This window comes from Hemicordylus capensis, chromosome 10 (assembly GCF_027244095.1).
Source record: "Hemicordylus capensis ecotype Gifberg chromosome 10, rHemCap1.1.pri, whole genome shotgun sequence".
Classification (NCBI taxonomy): Eukaryota; Metazoa; Chordata; class Lepidosauria; order Squamata; family Cordylidae; genus Hemicordylus; species Hemicordylus capensis.
Genome location: NC_069666.1, coordinates 19,561,844 through 19,580,353, shown reverse-complemented (window position 1 = coordinate 19,580,353; position 18,510 = coordinate 19,561,844). Strand labels below are relative to the sequence as shown.

General features: G+C 47.0%; 1 protein-coding gene across 1 annotated transcript in view; it reads right to left on the bottom strand.

Moving 5' to 3' along the window:
* Positions 1-17,930, bottom strand: part of SEMA7A (semaphorin 7A (John Milton Hagen blood group)) — a 56,230-nt gene extending 38,300 nt beyond the window's left edge. The window contains exon 1 of the mRNA XM_053273141.1: positions 17,795-17,930. Within this exon, the coding sequence (XP_053129116.1) occupies positions 17,795-17,906 (112 nt within the window). The 5' untranslated portion in view covers positions 17,907-17,930. The remainder of the gene's footprint in view (positions 1-17,794) is intronic.
* Between the last annotated feature and the right edge of the window lie 580 nt (positions 17,931-18,510).

Below are 18,510 nucleotides of genomic sequence, written 5' to 3'. Positions count from 1 at the left end.
GCCAATTCCCCAATTCCACCCCTCCATACGCTGCTATTAACTGCAAAAGGAGGGGGGAAACTTATGGGTACAGTTTTGTGCCTGCAGGTTTTTCCTTCCGCCTAGGATTGCCAGCTCTGCAGGCAGGAGCAGATCTACCTTTGGGCAATCATGTTCAGAGAAAACGGGCCACCCAATGAGGCCAGGACTGGGGGTGATTCATTGGCTGCCTCCACAGCCACTCGTCCGCTGGCCTCTCTCCTTGTCACCACTGGCATGTGGCAGTCGGTGACATCATTGACCCATGCACGAGTGAAGGAGAGACACAGGCAGGCAGAAGGGAAGGGAAGCAGGCAGGCAGGCAGATAGAGGCCCGCAGTGGTGGTAAAAAAAAATCTAGCCCCAGCCCACCATCCACATGCAGTGCAGATTGGTCAAAAGTTTCCAAGAATCAGCATGAGTCTCATAGAAACATTGGAAGAGCTACCTACATGCTCACTACCACCAGACCACCTACAACACAGTTCTGCTGTCAGCCTCTCTTAAGTGTAAGGAATCCGGGGCGGCTCTTCTGTGAGGCAAGGTGAGATGATTGTTTCAAGCGGCAGATTATTGGGGCATCTACTAGTACCGCCACTATTTATATACACTGCTTTTCGACAGAAGTTTCCATAGGGGCTTATATAGAAAAATAAATAAGAGGATTCTCTGCCCCAAAGGGGCTCACAATCTAAAAGGAAACACAAGGTAAACAACCACCACTCGAAGGATGCTGTGTTGAGGTTGGAGAAGGCCGGTTGCTCTCCTCCCGCTAAATACAAGAGAATCGCCACTTTTTTTAAAGGTGCCTCTTGACTCAGGTAGCCGGGACACTGCCTCGCAGTGGCAATAACTGGCAATTTTTAGGAGAAAATATAAACAAAAATTCCAAGCAATTTTGAGTTAGACTAGACACATGCAACGTTCTTTAATTATTTCTGGTTCTGAGGATTTGAGATCAGGGCAGCTCCAACACACAGAGAGATGTGGGGCTTGTGTAATCCTCTTGCATTGGACATGGTCCCTAGCATAATAGCAGCTTGGTTGAAGCTGTGGTGGCATAATTGGGGGTTCCAGTTAAATCCAGCAGCTGTCCCTTCCTGGGAGGGGCAACGCCCACTCAGTGGTGGATTAACGGAGAGGCAGGGGAGGCATTTGCCTACGGCAGCAAATTTGGAGGAGCAGCAGATTTTGCCCCTCCTCAAATTTTGCCACCCCTCTCTGTGGGCAATGGTGGCTTCGGCAAGGGTGGAGTGGGTGAGGAGAAAGTCCCCCCTTTTACCTTGGGGGAGGGGGAGGCAAACCTTCTTTGTTTAAAGTAAAAGAGTGACAACAGCCTTTTTGCCTATAGGTGGCCAAAAGCTTAATCCGCCCCTGTGCCCACTAGACTTTCACCCGGCCTTTACAGACCTTGCGGCTAGCCCTTCTTGAGCTTCTTGGCCCAGTGCAGGAGCAGAGCTGTAAAATTCTTGGCTTGGATAAGGGGTGGTGGTGTTTGTGTCCAATGGATCCATTAGACACGGCCTTCCCGGGACGGGAAAGCTGCCAGCTGAACACAAGGCTGAGACAAAACTAAAAAATCCCACAAAAATAAATCCATTCTGTTGCTTGTTGCTTGTCTCCACACAAAGACAATGCTGTGATTTGTCTACAGCTGCCTTTGGCCCTCTGACCTTGGAGGTTCGCTCCTCCACATTCCAATGCCTGTTCTGCAATGCAGACAGCTATCTGGTTTCCTAGGGACTTGGAGCATCTGTGCTGGCATGACCCACAACGGCTTCTCTTCTGGAACTTCATGCACAAGCAGTGACGCTTTGGTTGGCTTCAAGTTCCCTCCATGGCATCTCCAAGATAGGGCTGAGGGAGATGCCTGCAGCCCTGGAGAAGCTGCTGCCATCATTCCCGGCAGCCTTTGGCCCATTCTGGCTGGAGATGATGGGAACTGTAGTCCAAAAACATCTGGGGACCCAAGGCTGAACACTCCTGATCTAACCCTTAGAGTCTAGACTGACGATCTAGAATTTCATTTCCCACAATGGCAAACCAGATGCCTCTGAGAAGCTCAGAGGCTGACTATGAAGGCAAGAATGCTCCTCTGCTGTTACCCCCCACAACTCATTCAGTGGTAGAATGCCTCTGAGCAGAGAGGCTTCAACTTAGCAATTGCAATCTCAAACCACCAAAAGCTCCATGATTGCTTTAAAGCATTTCCTTCGAACACCAATAGCTGGTCTTATGGTGACTGATTGATTAATTAAGTGTGATCAAGTCAGTGTCGACTCTTAGCAATCACAAAGATAGATTCTCTCCAGGATGATCTGTTTTCAACTTAGCCTTTTAGGTCTCTCAGTGGTGCACTCATTGCTATTGTAATAGAGTCCATCCACCTTGTTGCTGGTCATCCTCTTCTTCTCTTTCCTTCAATTTTCCTCAGCATTATGGACTTCTCAAGGGAGCTGGGTCTTCGCAGAATGTGTCCAAAGTAGGATAGTTTGAGCCTGGTCATTTGTGCCTCGAGTGAATATTCTGGTTTGATTTGTTCTATGACCCATTGTTGTTTTCCTGGCTGTCCATGGTCTCCCCAAAAATCTTCTCCAGCACCAGAGTTCAAAAGTGTCAATGCTTTTTCTATCTTGCCTCTTCAAGACAAAAGAAGTCTTATGGTAGCAGGCATGAATTGCCCCTTTGCTAAGCAGGGTCCATACTGGTCATGTTTGAATGAGAGACTATATGCGAATAGCATAAGCTATTCCCCTTAGGGGATAGGGCCGCTCTGGGAAGAGCACCTGCATGCAGAAGATTCCATGTTCCCTGGCATCTCCAAGAGAGGGCTGAGAAAGACTCCTGCCGGCAACCTTGGAGCAGCTGCTGCCTGTCTGCGTAGACAGTACTGAGCTAGATAGACCAATGGTCTGACTCAGTATATGGCAGCTTCCTTTTTTTTGTAGGTCCCCAAACCGGTTGCCTTTCATGATAACAGGAACCCAAAAGTGGGGATCCCTTGTGGAAAAGAACTGGCAAGTGGGCATATTTCATGTTTCGCTTGTCCAATTATTTTCAGCCCCTTCCCCGGGCTGTTTGTCTACCCCAGGGATTCTCAACGTTGGGTCCCCAGCTGTTATTGGACTTCAACTCCCATAATCCCCAGCCCCAGTGGCCTTTGGTTGAGGATTATGGGAGTTGAAGTCCAATAACATCTGGGGACCCAACGCTGAGAATCCCTGGTCTACACCAGTGGTTCCCAACCTGGATTCCTCCAGATGTTGAGGAACTACAACTCCCAGCATGCCCAGATATAGTTGATTGTGGCTGGTGGATGATGGGAGTTGTAGTTGGGCAACATCTGGAGGAACCCAGTTTGGGAACCCGTGGTCTACAAAGCAGAATTTGATTCTAGTCCTGAAAACCAGCTGAAGGGGGGGGGGAGGGGGGAAATGGTGGGTGAAGGAAAGGTCCAGTCTCTGCACATGCTGCCACTCCTACATGAGTATTCTGAGGCAAATATAGGATGGGAAACTTTGTCACAGGAAGTGCCAGTCTGCATTCGTCCCCCGCCTTAGTGGTCATGCTTACGGTGGCATGAGTTTTTGTAGCACAAGGAGAAATACAAGCAAAGTCATGACCATAAAAGGCCCCAAAATAGAACCAATATTGTTGCTCTGAGGGGAAAGGGAAGTACTAGCGGAGAGAAAGCAAAGACGTTCCTATTGCTATATGAACCAGTCAGGGCTTGGTGACAGATATAGACACAGGGAGGATCTCTCTGAACTTTGGGCAACTTTTCTAATTGTAGCTCGCTCTTTGCCACCATCTGGAGTGAAGCACCAGGGGAGAGGAAGAAAAAAAGCCCTTTCTGCCAGCCAGACTCTAGGAGCATGCTTCAAAGCAGCATGTCTGTTTCAACAGGAGACAGGAAGGTTCTGTGGTGTCTGAATCAGCTGTCTCCTTTAGTCTCTTGAAGTGCATAGGAACAGCAAAGGCAGAAACCAGTACAGAAATCCATTACCTACTTCTGAAAGAGCTGGAAAAGATTATGATTTTTACAGACACATAACCAGAGCGCCTGCAGATGAGAGGGAGGTACTGGCAGACTCAGGACAAACTGCAGTGGTTCCATCAAAATCTGAAGAAGAAGAAACCTGGGGGGGGGGATCCCTCAAATACAATGGAGTGGAATGTTTGCACACTCAGAGGGAGTTAACAGCCAAGCGGGTGGGCAGCGCTAATGGTACACAGTGGCGAGAAGTGGAGGAGGGTGGGATTGAACAAAAAGGGTGGGGAATTTTTCAGCTTGAAGACAGCCACAACTCCTTCTGCTTCTAAAACACTTTCATTTTCTCACCAGCCATTTGACAACCTTGAGTTTCTGTGGGGAGAAGGGATTCGACACATTTACGCTCTTGGTACGGTGGGTGAGCAGTGGGGAAATGACTTTATTAGCAAGCCAGAGGTTGCCGGTTTGAATCCCTGCTGGTCTGTTTCCCAGACTATGGGAAACGCCTATTTTGGGCAGTAGCGATATAGGAAGATGCTGAAAGGCATCATCTCATACTGTGCGGAAGATGGCAATGGTCAACCTCTCCTATATTCCACCAAATAAAAACCACAGGGCTCTGTGGTCGCCAGGAGTCGACACCGACTTGATGGCACACTTTACTTTATGGTGGGTTAACTGAGTACCAGTTCCTGCCCCCACCAAAAAACCCCAGAAAATAGAAACTGGCAAACACAGCAAGACCCAAGTTAGAGGAGGAACTCCTGTCTTTGCTGCTAGTACTTGTTTTTTCACCATGCTTAGAAACAGGTTGAGGTAAAACCTGCACCCCAGGGATATCCTGCAACGTTTTGTTGTGGATCCATAATTTTAATATCACTAGTGTCCCATGTAATGGGTGAGTCACAAAACTCAGGTGCCCATCTAGTCCAGCATCCTGTTTCCCACCAGATGTCCCTAGGAAGCCCACAGGCAAGAAAGAGGTGAAGGTATGCCCTTTCTCCTGCTGTGACTCCCCTGCAACTGGGATTCTGAGGCATAGGGACATAGGAAGCTGCCATATACTGAGTCAGACCACTGGTCTACCTAGCTCAGTATTGTCTACACAGACTGGCAGCAGCTTCTCCAAGGTTGCAGGCAGGAATCTCTCCCAGCCCTATCTTGGAGATGCTGCCAGGGAGGGAACTTGGAACCTTCTGCTCTTCCCAGAGCGGCTCCATCCCCTAAGGGGAATATCTTGCAGTGCTCAGACATCAAGTCTCCCATTCATATGCAACCAGGGCAGACCCTGCTTAGCTAAGGGGGCAAGTCATGCTTGCTACCACAAGACCAGCTCTCCTCTCGGGCCATCTTGCCTCTGAGGCTGGAGGTGGCCTATAGCCCTCAAGACTTGTCCTCCATGAATTTATCTAAACCCTTCTTAAACCACCCAGAGATGCATGTTTTGGGTGGTATAGAAATATGCTAAATAATGAATGAATGAATTAAAGTCATCCAGGCCACTGGCTGTCACCACATTCTGTGTCAGGGAATTCAATAAGTTAATTATGCGTTGTGTGAGAGCCAGCAGGTGAGCTGTGCAAGGGCCATCTACACCAGGGTGTCCACATAGCCACTGCCCTCCAGCAACCTTCAGCCTGTCAGGAGGGCACTCACCGAGGAAAGGTTTAGAGAACTTTCAGAGGCAAAAGGGAGAAGTAAGGAAATTTGGCACGAACTTAAGCAGCAGATGGGGAAGGATTTTTTCTTTTTTGGAGAACTGCAGTTGTAGTCAACAACCAGTTTGGAGAAGTGCAGAGTCAATACAAAGAAGCTGTCTGTCTGGGTGGGCGTCTTCTCTCTCTTCCGGTTTTTGCTTTACCTCAGCCCTTCCTGGAATCTCATTCCAGAGCACCTTTGTAGTTCAAGACAAGCCATGTCTGGGGCTTTTTTCCGTTTAGAGCTGGTCTTGTGGTAGCAAGGATGACTTGTCCCCTTTGTTGAACAGGGTCCACCCTGGTTGCATATGAACGGGAGACTAAATGTGTGCGATGTTGCCCTTAGCGGATGGAGTCACTCTTGAAATAGCATCTGAAGTTCCAAGTTCCCTCTATGGCTGAGAGATATTCCGGCCTGCCACCTTGGAGAAGCCGCTGCCAGTCTGTGTAGACAATACTGAGCTAGAGAGACCAATGGTCTGACTCGGTATATATGGCAGCTTCTTATGTTCTTCTTATACTAGAGTGAGAGCTCAGAAACCTGAATACATTCACCTGATTCAAACGTTATCCAAAACCACCGCTATAGCTGTGTACAGCACGGCAAAGGAGGAGGAAATTCTGCTTTGCCACGTCAACCAACCACACGCCCCACTGCTCATGGTTTCGACGGGGCTTGTCTGCACAGGGAAACTCTCCCCGTGATGACAGCCATACAGGGCCCCATTGCGCAGCTGCGGCAGCCTCCAAAATGGCCACCGCACCAGGGAAGAGGCCTGGAAAGGGCTGAAGGTGCCCGAACTTGGCAATTTTTAGGGCAAGGAAGACCAGAGAGGGAGGGGGGACCTCTGAGGGGGGCCCCCCGCCACCTTGGAGAAGCACCCCAGAGAGGGTAAGCTAAAAGAAAAAGGTTTTTTAAAAAAATGTTCAACCCCCCCCTGAACTGAACCAAATGGGGCCAGGTAGGGGGGGTTTCCTAAGGGGGTCAAAACCAAACTGGCCCAGTGCGGTTCGGTTTGAACTCAAACCGAACCGGGTCAGGTGGTTTTGTTCACACCCCTAGCAGTGGGTAGCACTGTTCAAATACATTGTGTGCTCACAAAGAAGAGGGCAAATACTTGCTTTCTTCTGCCCCCGAAGGCAGAGCCAGATCTAATGGAATCAAGACCAGTGTTCGCTGTAACAGCGATTCCCAGATACTGTTGACTCCAATTCCTATAATCCACAGCGGCAATGGCCACAAGCCCACTCTCCCCTCGCTACGTGCCTGGCTCATCCATACCACCATTAATGGCACCCCAAGAGCCAAGAAATTAGGCAATTCCAGGATTCTCATGATTTGAGTGTTAAGTCGTTGCAAAACAAGCCTGCGGAATTGCCATGTGTCTGAAATTCACGGGACAGCCTTGAGAAACATCAAAGTGGTTTTTTGCTTTTGCAAGAGACAAAGCAGGAACTGTCTCCTCAGCACTCCATGTTTAGGCAGGCAGAGAGGAGAGGAGAGCCGGTCTTGTGCAAGCAAGTATGAATTGTCCCCTTTGCTAAGCAGGGTCTACCATTTGAATCGGAGACTACATGTGTGAGCACTGGAAGATATTCCCGGGGGGGGGGTCACTCTGGGAAGAGCATCTATAGGCTCCAAGCTCCCTCCCTGGCAGCGTCTCCAAGATAAGGCTGAGAGAGACAAAGGCAGGCTGCCTCTGAGTACCAGTTGCAGGGGAGGAACAGCAGGAGGGAGGGCATGCCCCTTTCAACTCCTGCCTGTGGGCTTCCAGCGGCATCTGGTGGGCCACTGTGCGAAACAGGATGATGGACTAGATGGGCTTCCTTGGGCCTGATCCAGCAGGGCTGTTCTTATTAGACTCCTGCCTGCAACCTTGGAGAAGCCACTGCCAGTCTGTGAAGACAATACTGAGCTAGATAGACCAATGGTCTGACTCAGTATGGCAGCCTCCTTTGCTCCAGGAGGCTTCTCAGAAAACGGAGGGAGCAAGGCCTGCTGAGAAACCACAAGCGAATGTTCTCCCCATGCACGGCTTAGGATCATGGCTTTCAGCAAACTCTGTTGTGTTTTGGAGAGGACCATTCCATTGTTTTATGAAACATTTGCATGCAAAACCCCACAGCCATACAGCTGCACAGGTGCAGACTTCTTTACCCTTTCACCTCATACTCCCCCTGCCCCCCTCTCCCATTGGAGACCTTTCCCTCAATTTCTCTGATCTCCACTGGGGGGGGGGAGAATATATATACACCTATATTTTTCCTCAGCAGGGATAAAAGAAACTAGAATGGAGAGGGAGGAGGTGATTATGAGTAAAAACAAAACAAAAAAGCACAAGGAAAAAGGGTTAAGACAGAGGTTCTCAACTTTGGCTACCCAGATGTTGGACTACAACTCCCATCATCCCCAGCCACATTTGGCCTTTGCAGCTGGGGTTGATGGGAGTTGTAGTCCAACAACATCTGGGTTAAGAAGCCCTTCTCCTCTTCGTGGCACTCGTCCTGTGATACATTCTGCTTGTTTCTTGGAAATCTATATTACAACACGATGCTGTATATTTTTAGCTCTTCAGAAGTTCTTCTTGCTTTCCTCCACTCGTGCTTGGCTGAACCAGTTATGAAGACTTTAGAAAAACAAGCTACAAGTCCAAGTATCTATCCCAGGGGTCGTCAACCTGTAGTCCTGCAGATTTTGGCTCAACTATAACTCCCACCACGCCCAGCTACAATTTATTGCCCCTGGGGATGATGGGAGTTGTAGTGCAGCAACATCTGGAGTACCACAGGTTGGCAACTGTGCCAACCCTGCTAGCACAACAAATGGATTCAGACTACATTCCTCTCTACACACTTATTTATCTATCTATTTAAATATTTAAATTTAAAATATTTAAAATATTTAAACATTACAAACTAAACTTTAAATTTAAAATATTTAAAATAGTTAAACATTACACACTAAAATACATAAAAATACCATAGAATAAAATAGATATTAAAAAGTTTTGAAGTTATTAAAATCAATTCTCATTAGAAGCCTGCAAAAACAGGAGAGTCTTGAGGTTCTTCCTGAAAACAAACCGAGAACGACATGCTCTTATGATGTATGGAAGTAACCCATGCATTAAAAGCAGCTTTCATGATTGGACACTTTGTTCTTTTGTATACCCTTCTGTGAAACCACCTAATGGCACTGCGGGGAAATGACTTGATTAGCAAGCCAGAGGTTGCTGATTCAAATCCCTGCTGGTACCTATATCGGGCAGCAGCGATATAGGAAGATGCTGAAAGGAATCATCTCATACTGTGTGGGAGGAGGCAATGGTAAACCCCTCCTGTATTCTGCCAAAAACAACCACAGGGCTCTGTAGCCGACACCAACTCAATGGCACGCTTTGTTTTATACCCTTCTGCACATCACAATTCCAAATACTAGTACACTCATTTTTCCAAGGGAGCGATCCTAAAGTTCCAATAAATCAACCATTGGACTTAAGTCCCCATATATTGCATTTTCAATGTGTAGCTCGCTCGCTCGCTCTCTCCAAGGAAAAAATCTATTGTTTATTGTTAAGGGGAAGGGACTACTCTGAAGTAGTACATCCATGCAACTGTTGCTACATTTTGTGGTGGTCACCCACAAGCTTAGGAGGAACCATGTTGAAACCAAAGCTGTTAATAGCCAGCCAATCTATTCTGTGAATTCCTTTATGTCACCAGTACAAATAGTCCTCTAAAAAAGTGCGTAATATTTCCTTTCTCATTAAAGCTATACTGTTCTTGTTGCATAATATTTCCACTAGATAATGCTTGTTGTATGCTGTTTTAAGGATGATGCTCCTTAAAGCAAGGGTTCTCAAACCTGAATCTCCAGATGTTGTGGTACTACAACTCCCATCATCCCCAGCAGCCACAATGGCCTTGGACATGCACCACTTTCATTCATCATATCAAGGGCGCCCTTTTGTGAGGGGAGGCAGCTGGCTAAAGCAACAGATTACTGGGAAACCAGAGAGATAGCAAGATGCCCCCTGCCACCTTACCAAAGGAACCTGCTCCTGAGACCTCCACTCTTCCTGCCTCTACCACCATTGCTGAGCTTTGGAATCAGGAATCACCCACTCACCATTGGGAATCACCCGCTCACCGTTGGGGAGCTGGTGAGGCTGGTTGATGAGGCCAGCCACACGCATGCCCCCTGCCAAGGTGCCCTCTGCCACCTTGACTGGCTGCCCCCACTGCCAGTTGAGGGGTTAACATTTGTTTCCATGGGTGCAAAGATGTCTTTGGCTGCTACTGCATCCTCTCTCCTCTCCACAAGACCATCTCTCATCAGGACCAAAGAGATGGTCTCGTGGAGAGGAGCACTGGTCCTGTGGTAGCAGGCACAAGCTGTCCTCTTTGCTAAGCAGGGTCTGCCCTGGTTTATATTTGAATGGGAGACTACATGTGTGGAGCCACCTAATGGCGCAGTGGGAAATGATTTGACTAGCAAGCCAGAGGTTGCCAGTTCGAATCCCTGCTGGTGCGTTTCGCAGACACCTATATTGGGCAGCAGCAATATAGGAAGATGCTGAAAGGCAACATTTCATACTGCATAGGAAGAGTCAATGGTAAACCCCTCCTGTATTCTACCAAAGACAATCACAGGACTCTGTGGTCACCAGGAGTCGACACCGACTCGACGGCACACTCTACCTACATGTGTGAGCGCTGCAAGATATTCCCCTTAGATGGGGCTGCTCTGGGAAGAGCACTGGCCTGTTTGCATGCAGAAGGTTCCAAGTTCCCTCTTAGCATCTCCAAGATAGGGCTGAGAGAGACTCCTGCCTGCAACCTTGGAGAAGCCGCTGCCAGCCTGGGTAGACAATACTGAGCCAGATGGACCAGTGGTCTGACTCAGTATATGGCAGCTTCCTATCTTCCTATGCAGGCCTGTAACCAGCCTCAGGCATAACGTCATCAGCATTTCTGGGGGGAGGGCACATGCCTACTCCAACAAGCAAATCCTTCGGAGACCTCCCAGTCCCACAGCATTACTCAGACTGTGCTTCCTTGGGGACCTGACAGCATCCAGCACACCACTCCCTTTCCAAGGTCTGAAGCACAATGCATATTGCAGAGTCCATTGTCTAGCTTCTGCTATTGTGTTATTTCAATAGAAGTTTAAGAACATGGGACTTGACTGAGTTCTCTGTATTTGGGACTGCTCACCCTCAGGCTCACTACCTCATTTTTATGCATGGTCCATCTAGCAACCTCAGGGGACAAACCTGCCGCATGGAAACTTCCACCAGAAAACATCATAGAGCCTCCAAGTTCAGGGGCAGCCTGCCACTGAATGCCATTTGCTGGGAGGAAACAAACTGGGGAGCGGGTTCTCTAGAAGGGCCGGATTGAGAGCAGGTCCACTCAAGAATTCGCCATGCTACACAGTTTGGCCTGCCACTGCAAATCCAGAAGTAGGATCCGGAAGAATAAAAGTGTTGTGAGTGCTAAAAGGGCAGATTGTATCTCTTTTCCATTCTAGACTAGGCCATCAGATCTGACCAGTTATTTCCACCCATGACTCTTATCATCCGCTATGTGGGGGACATGGGAAATGCTGATGGAGGATATGGGAAACCACAACAGGCTATATATGGGTACCACGGGAATTGGGTGCAATGAATCAGTACATTCCCTAGGGAGAAAAACGGTGTGGCATTGACACGTCCTGGCGTTCCAACAGACAATTCCAGGAGAGTTGTATGCTAGGGATAAGCAGCCTGTAGAGGTGAGGATGAGGCTGGAAAATTCCCAGTGCCAGTACCAACCAATGCATTTCCCAGATGCCAAGAAGCCTCCTGCTCACCCCATCACCCACAACAAGCTTGACCTCCTCCCAGCTTTCTAATAGCTTAAGCAACCCACAAGACCTACTAAGCACTTTAGCGGTCTTAAGAGGGGGAAGGAGAAGCAAGTCAGGAAACCTTTCTGAACATGTAAGCAATTCGTTCCAAGACAATAAGAAGGTGCAATCTTCAGGCACACAATTGCCTAGCCTTCCACTTAAGCTTTGACCCTCAACACAGGCTTCTCAAACTTGGGCCCCCAAATGCTGTTGAACTCCAACACCCATCACCCCCAAACAAAGGCCATTGTGGCTGGGGATGATGGGGATTGTAGTCCAACAGTGAGGAACCCATCAGAGAACCCCAGCTTAACAACTGCAGCACTTAGCGGGGTGTGTGTGTGTGATTAATCCATGTTACACAGGGAGTGAGCTAAGTCATGTGAAGGCATCAGACCAATGCAAGGATGTGGGGGAATCCAAACTTACCTAGCACTTTTTCATATTTATTTGGAAAATATAAATGAGGAACTTCAGCTGGACCAAAGATGTCAAGAGAAAAGTGTCTCTTACACTGTACAGACATTGGATGGTATCCCATAGAAGATTTAGAATGAAAAGGACATTTTAAGCCACTTAGGCAATATTCAAGAACGGTCAGCGTGCCATAGAATCTGCACACCCAGTTCTAGCCTTTTCAGCATCCAACAGCTTTCACAACTGCAGGAAAGCTCCCCACATGGAAAATACCAACCCACACACATGCAAGTTAGGAGAAATCCCAGTGGGGGAAAAAATCTCTATTACAATGATAATAAAGCCCCAGGTGAGAAATTTCTTTCCCAATAATAAATAAATAAATAAATAAATAAAATTGATGGGGTTTGTATAAATGGTTCTAAGATCTTATGCACACTCCCACACCTGCACAAAGCAGAAACACCTGTTCTGTTCTGCGCTGCTCTCACTCGGGCACCTTGTTCTCGGGGTCCGCTCTTCTGTTTGGTTTGGAAACAACAGCACCCACTCTAGAAGAGGCATACAGCCCAAAAATCATTTAAGCCCAGGGTTCTCAAACCTGGCTCCCCCACGCAAATGTTGTTGGACCACAGCTCCCATGATGGCAGCTGTAATCCAACAGGATCCGGGGCCTCATGTTGGAGACCCCGGACTTAAAGAGCACCTTCACACACCCTAAACAAGCATGCCGTGCCCCTCGTGAGCTGGATACAGCACACAAACTTTGCATAACAGGCCAGGCAACCTGTCTCGACGGAAAAATGTAGGGCGACAATAAAAAGGCAAGTTCTCCATTGTTTTGTTTCTTTTTTGCTAACAGAAGTCTCGGGTCATCTCCAATGAGATACTCGTCAAAGGATATGCAAACACATCCCAAGGAACAGGATAGCCTTCGGTCTCAGATTAGTAATGGAAACTCAAAGAAGAGGGACTCTTCTTTAACTGTTGCATACTCCACCAGGGACTCTCCAACTTGCTTTTTTGGCAGACCACTTGAAAATTGCTTGGGGTCTCAGCAGACCACGTAATATACTCTTTTTTTCTTTTTTTGGTTTTTGGTTCTATCAGTCATAGCTCAAACTCCTGCTACCTAAGCAAAGAGGCGCTTTTTAAAGTGGTAGCTCCCACATTTAGAAACGAGGGGGGTAATTATTCAGCCCCAGAACAGCATTTTTTTTCCCCAGTGGCTGTTGCTGGTGTTTCCCTTGCTGGTGTTTTTTTTTAGATTCTGAGTCCTTCAAGGGCAAGGAATCACCTTATTCTTTTGTTTTTGTTTTTGTTTTTGCTTCGTGTAAACCACTTTGTGATTTTTTTCCACAGTATATCAATAATATAAATAAATCCAGAGCACTGTCATTATTTTATTTTACTTTACATTTTATATCCCGCTCTTCCTCCAAGGAGCCCTGAGTGGTATACTACAGACTAAGGTTTCTCCTCACAACAACCCTGCGAAGTAGGTTAGGCTGAGAGAGAAGTGACTGGCCCAGAGTCACTGGGCGGCAGTGACAAGGCAGTGTCTGCTCATGTGCATTCAGAATGGGACCTTCCTGATTCAACCTGAGCGGGATCTGAAATTAACTGAGCAGACATCAGAAAATGTGTGAGCCCACGCATGTGCACACGCCTTAGAGGGAACAGAGTGCTGGACTAGGACCGGGGAGACCCGAGTTCAAATCCCCATTCAGCCATGAGACTAGCTGGGTGACTCTGGGCCAGTCACTTCTCTCTCAGCCTCACCTACTTCACAGGGTTGTTGTGAGGAGAAACCTAAGTCTGTAGTACACCTCCCTGGGCTCCTTGAAGGAAGAGCGGGATATAAAATGTAAATAAAACAAAAATAGATTTTAAAAGCCTTGTGTGGCTTTTAAACCTCATCCAGGAGGTTTTTCACACATGGCTCTATGCCTCAGGGTATCTCAAGAGCTACAGCAGATTCGAGGCATTTTAATTCAAGGGATTAGATGGACCATTCATATAGCCATCAGCACCTCCATCAACACCTTCAGTTAAAGCAGAAGCCCAGGAGGTGTCCCCCCCCCCAAAAAAAGCTGCTGGAAATAGAGGGTTTGTTTTTTTACCCCGGACATAACTCGGGCTAAGCCAGAATTCACAGCCTCCCTTCAGAGAAAAACAAAGCCCTTTCTGTCCTGGTCCTCGATAGCCCACAGGGAGGTCGGGTTAAAGCAAGCGAATATGTAGACAGGCACACTCCAATCAGGAGTGGATTCAGGGAGGTGGGAGATGTGGACCCCCTTAGATGGAGCTTTGGTGATCCATCCACCACTGAGGATCCACAACTTGAGGACTTCTGCGTTTTGCCGTACAGACGTGACGCAGGTTCCTTCCACCTGCTAAAGAGGACTTTTGCTAGACCCTTGGAGACATGTCAAAATACCAGAAAAACTGAACACAAACAGCTCCAGACACTATAATCATGCAACACCTCAACACAGATGCATTTTCGGAAACACCAAGCTCTTTTTCCATCTCCACTTGATTATGAGTACCAGCACAAATTATAGTCACCGGGAACACATCAACACAGACACTATAATCATGCAACCATGAAATAAATGAGAGAGAGAGGGTGTGGTAACTATTATAGGCAGGTGCATTCAGGGACCAATTTATTTTCAGTCTTTCCTTACTATGCCACAAAGACCCACGTCACAAGCAGGCAAGGCCTCTTGCCACCCCTTGGAAATAAAGTAAGAGTCCTTTAAAAAAAGAAAATGCTGACATCTAGTAGCTTTGAGAGAGCAGCATAAGCCCCATGAGCAAGCAAGATCAATTTAAAATTGTTTGCTTCAGTAGCAAATATACCAACATTGGAATAATTTATTATTATTTATTATTATTATCATCAACATTTTATATCCCGCTCTTCCTCCAAGGAGCCCTGAGCGGTGTACTACACACTTAGGTTTCTCCTCACAACAACCCTGTGAAGTAGGTTAGGCTGAGAGAGAAGTGACTGGCCCAGAGTCACCCAGCTAATATCATGGCTGAATGGGGATTTGAACTCAGGTCTCCCTGGTCCTAGTCCAGCACTCTAACCACTATACCACGCTGGCTCTCTTAAGACCTAGACAGCCTGTACACTTTTGCATAAAGGAGATAGCCAAAAAGTTTCACTTGCTCTTCAAGTATCACATACAGTGGGCAGGATCTCTAGATTGTGAATCATGATGAGATCTCATTGCAGGTAATAGGACCTAAGTTAGTCATGTCTGATTTATTTCAGTGGTGTTTAATAATGACTAATAATCTGGATCACGCCTAGAGCCTTTAGCTAGTTTACTAAAGCAGAGGTTCCAAACCGTGGGCCCCCAGATGTTGTTGGACTACAACTCCCATCATCCACAGCCACAATGGGCTTTTGACCATGAAAACTCCTGCCTTAGCCCTACACCACACTACGAATATTGTTTTTTGGGAAGCGATTTTATGAGTGCCACTTTGTTCAATGGGAGAACATTCTTAGGTAAGAGTGATTTGGACTGCCAGGGAGAAGAGTGAAGAAAAAAAGAAACCAAGTCTCAAACTAGTGAAATAACATTTATGAAATTTCAGACACCCAGCGTTTAAGTATAAAGTATAACTTTCACCCTGTTAGTTATGAAAACACTTTCAGCTAGTATATTTATTTGAGGGGACCAGCTTGTTTTATTCTCATTATACTTGTTTTAATCATATTTTGTTAGACATCTTGACTACCCAAACTGATAGAGATGGTTTTAATAGGAGACCCGAGTTCAAATCCCCATTCAGCCATGAAACTAGCTGGGTGACTCTGGGCCAGTCACTTCTCTCTCAGCCTAACCTACTTCACAGGGTTGTTGTGAAAGAGAAAATGAAGTATGTAGTACACCACTCTGGGCTCCTTGGAGGAAGAGCGGGATATAAATGTAAAAATAAATAAATAAATAAAAAACATGTTTGACTCCAAAATAAACCCTATTGAGACCAATGGCAGTTATTCCCAATGCTGTGAAGTTAGGATCAAGGTTTTCTTTAAGGAAAATTTGGAACTGCACAGTGATATGTGATTGTAGCGAGTAACTGTAGCATGCACCACTACAACACCTGGGCATTCTGAAACAAACTCTGCTCTATGTTCAGAGACCTTCCTCCCACAGATCTCAGGTCTGACAGATTCCATTTGGCATGAGCATCCTTAAGCATGGTCTACTATAGTTTCCAGCACCAACAGGATCCAGCACCTTCTAAAGAAGTCTGGATAACTCACCTGACTTTTCACATTGTCCTCAATCACTTTTGACATCAGTGAACATATCCCAACTTTGTCAGGACTAGAATCCTTTTTTTAAAAACCACTCCAATATTCTTTTGAAGCCACACACTTCTTTTTTCTAGATCTGCACCATCTGAGTCGGAATGCAGTTCCAGAAGCTTTAAACTCACTGGGTGACTCTGAGCCAGTCATGTCTCTCTCAGCCTAACCTACCTCACAGGGTTGTTGTGAGGATAAAAAGAACCATAAAAAGAACTCTGTGCTCCTTGGAGGAAGAGCGGGATAGAAGTGTAAAAACAAATAAGTACTACTACAAATATTTACATACCACCCTTCAACCAAAGTTCACAAAGCAGTTTACAAAGAAAAGCCCCTGGCGGCACAGTGGTAAAACTGCCGCCCTGTAACCAGAAGGTTACAAGTTCGATCCTGACCAGGGGCTCAAGGTTGACTCAGCCTTTTGAGTACCCAGAATGTTGGGGGCAATATGCTAAATCATTGTAAACTGCTTAGAGAGCTTCGGCTATAGAGCAGTATATAAATGTAAGTGCTATTGCTATTGTAAGTGCTATTGCTAAAAATAAATAATACATAAATAAAATGGTCCCCTGATGCTGAAAGCCATCATCTCATACTGCACGGGAGGAGGCAATGGGAGACCCCTCCTGTATTCTACCAAAGACAACCACAGGGCTCTGTGGGCACCAGGAGTCGAAATCGACTTGACAGCACATATTATCTTTACCTGTCCTCAAAGGGCTCACAATCTAAAAGAAACATAAGGCAGATACCACCAACAGCCACTGGAGGAATCCTGTGCTGGGGCTGGATAGGGCCAGTTGCAATCCCCTGCTAGCATAGTGGTTAGAGTGTTGGACTAGGACCAGGAAAGACCAGAGTTCAAATCACTGGGTGACTCTGGGCCAGTCATGTCTCTCTCAGCCTAACGAGGGGTGCCGTGAGGATAAAAATAACCATGTACATGGCTCTGAGCTCCTCGGAGGAAAAGCGGGATATAAATGTAAATAAATAAATAAAAGAGAATCACCACTTTAAAAAGGGGTGTCTCTATTCAGTTAGCAGAGAGCATTAGACTTATTTTAAAAAATGAATGAATAAATAAATACAGAAGTACCCCAGCCAAGGGAGCAAGCCCCACTGAACTTCAAAGCATTTACTCCAGAGGAGACACCATCCCTAGGATGGCACCGCAGGAGCACCTCTCGGATACCTGTCTGGAACCCTGACCCGCCCCTCTGGGCGCCGGGGGAAGAAATGTTTGGAGCGCCGCACCGCACAGCCGGGAACATCGGAGCTGCTGCATTGCCGCCTGACCCCACACACCGGTTTCACACCGGGAGGAGGACCTCTAGAAGAAGCCGCTGAACAGGTGGGGCTCTCGAGGGATGCTCCGGCCGATTCCGCGCCCAGCGAGGCTGTTCCTCCCTCCCGAGGGCTCCCTCTTGCCTTACCTCCGGGGAAGGTGATGATTCGGGGGTTCGTCGCCCGATGCGCGGCCGGGAGGAGAAGCAGGTGACTGACCCACAGCAGGGCCAGAGAGGTGACTCGGCACGGGACGCCCATCTTCGCCGCTGCTCAGCCTTTGCCCGCCGCATCATCGGATCAAAAAGTATAAGTATCGCCACGCCACGCCCGCCCCGCAGGAGGAGGTGTGTCCGGCGTGGGCGTGGCCGCGGCGGGGAATCCGTTCAATCGCTCTCAAAAGTTATTTTGTGTATATCCCCTTTATTGTTGGTTGGGTTGTTTAATGATTGTAATTTTACTCTCCCCCCCCCCCGTTTGGTCAATGACTGTAAATAAAATTACATTACACATTACATTACTCCCCCACCCCCTTCGTTTGGAATATCTGGCTGGGGGGGGGGGGAAACAGCTTCCATTAAAATCATCATCATCACCAAACTTTTTTTAAAAAAATTATTTATTTATTTATTCAATTTTATACTGCCCTTCCAAAATTGGCTCAGGGCGGTTTGCAAATGAAACAAAGGCAGTTAAAATCAATCAACAATTAAAAATATAAAAAAATACCGTAAAACAAACAATAAAACAGTTTAAAACCCCTGTAAAAACAGGTACATTAAAAACCCTTTACAAGAATTCAAAAAACCCTGGAAGACCAGGCTAAACAAACTTCCCAGCAGCATTATTTATTTATTTATTTATT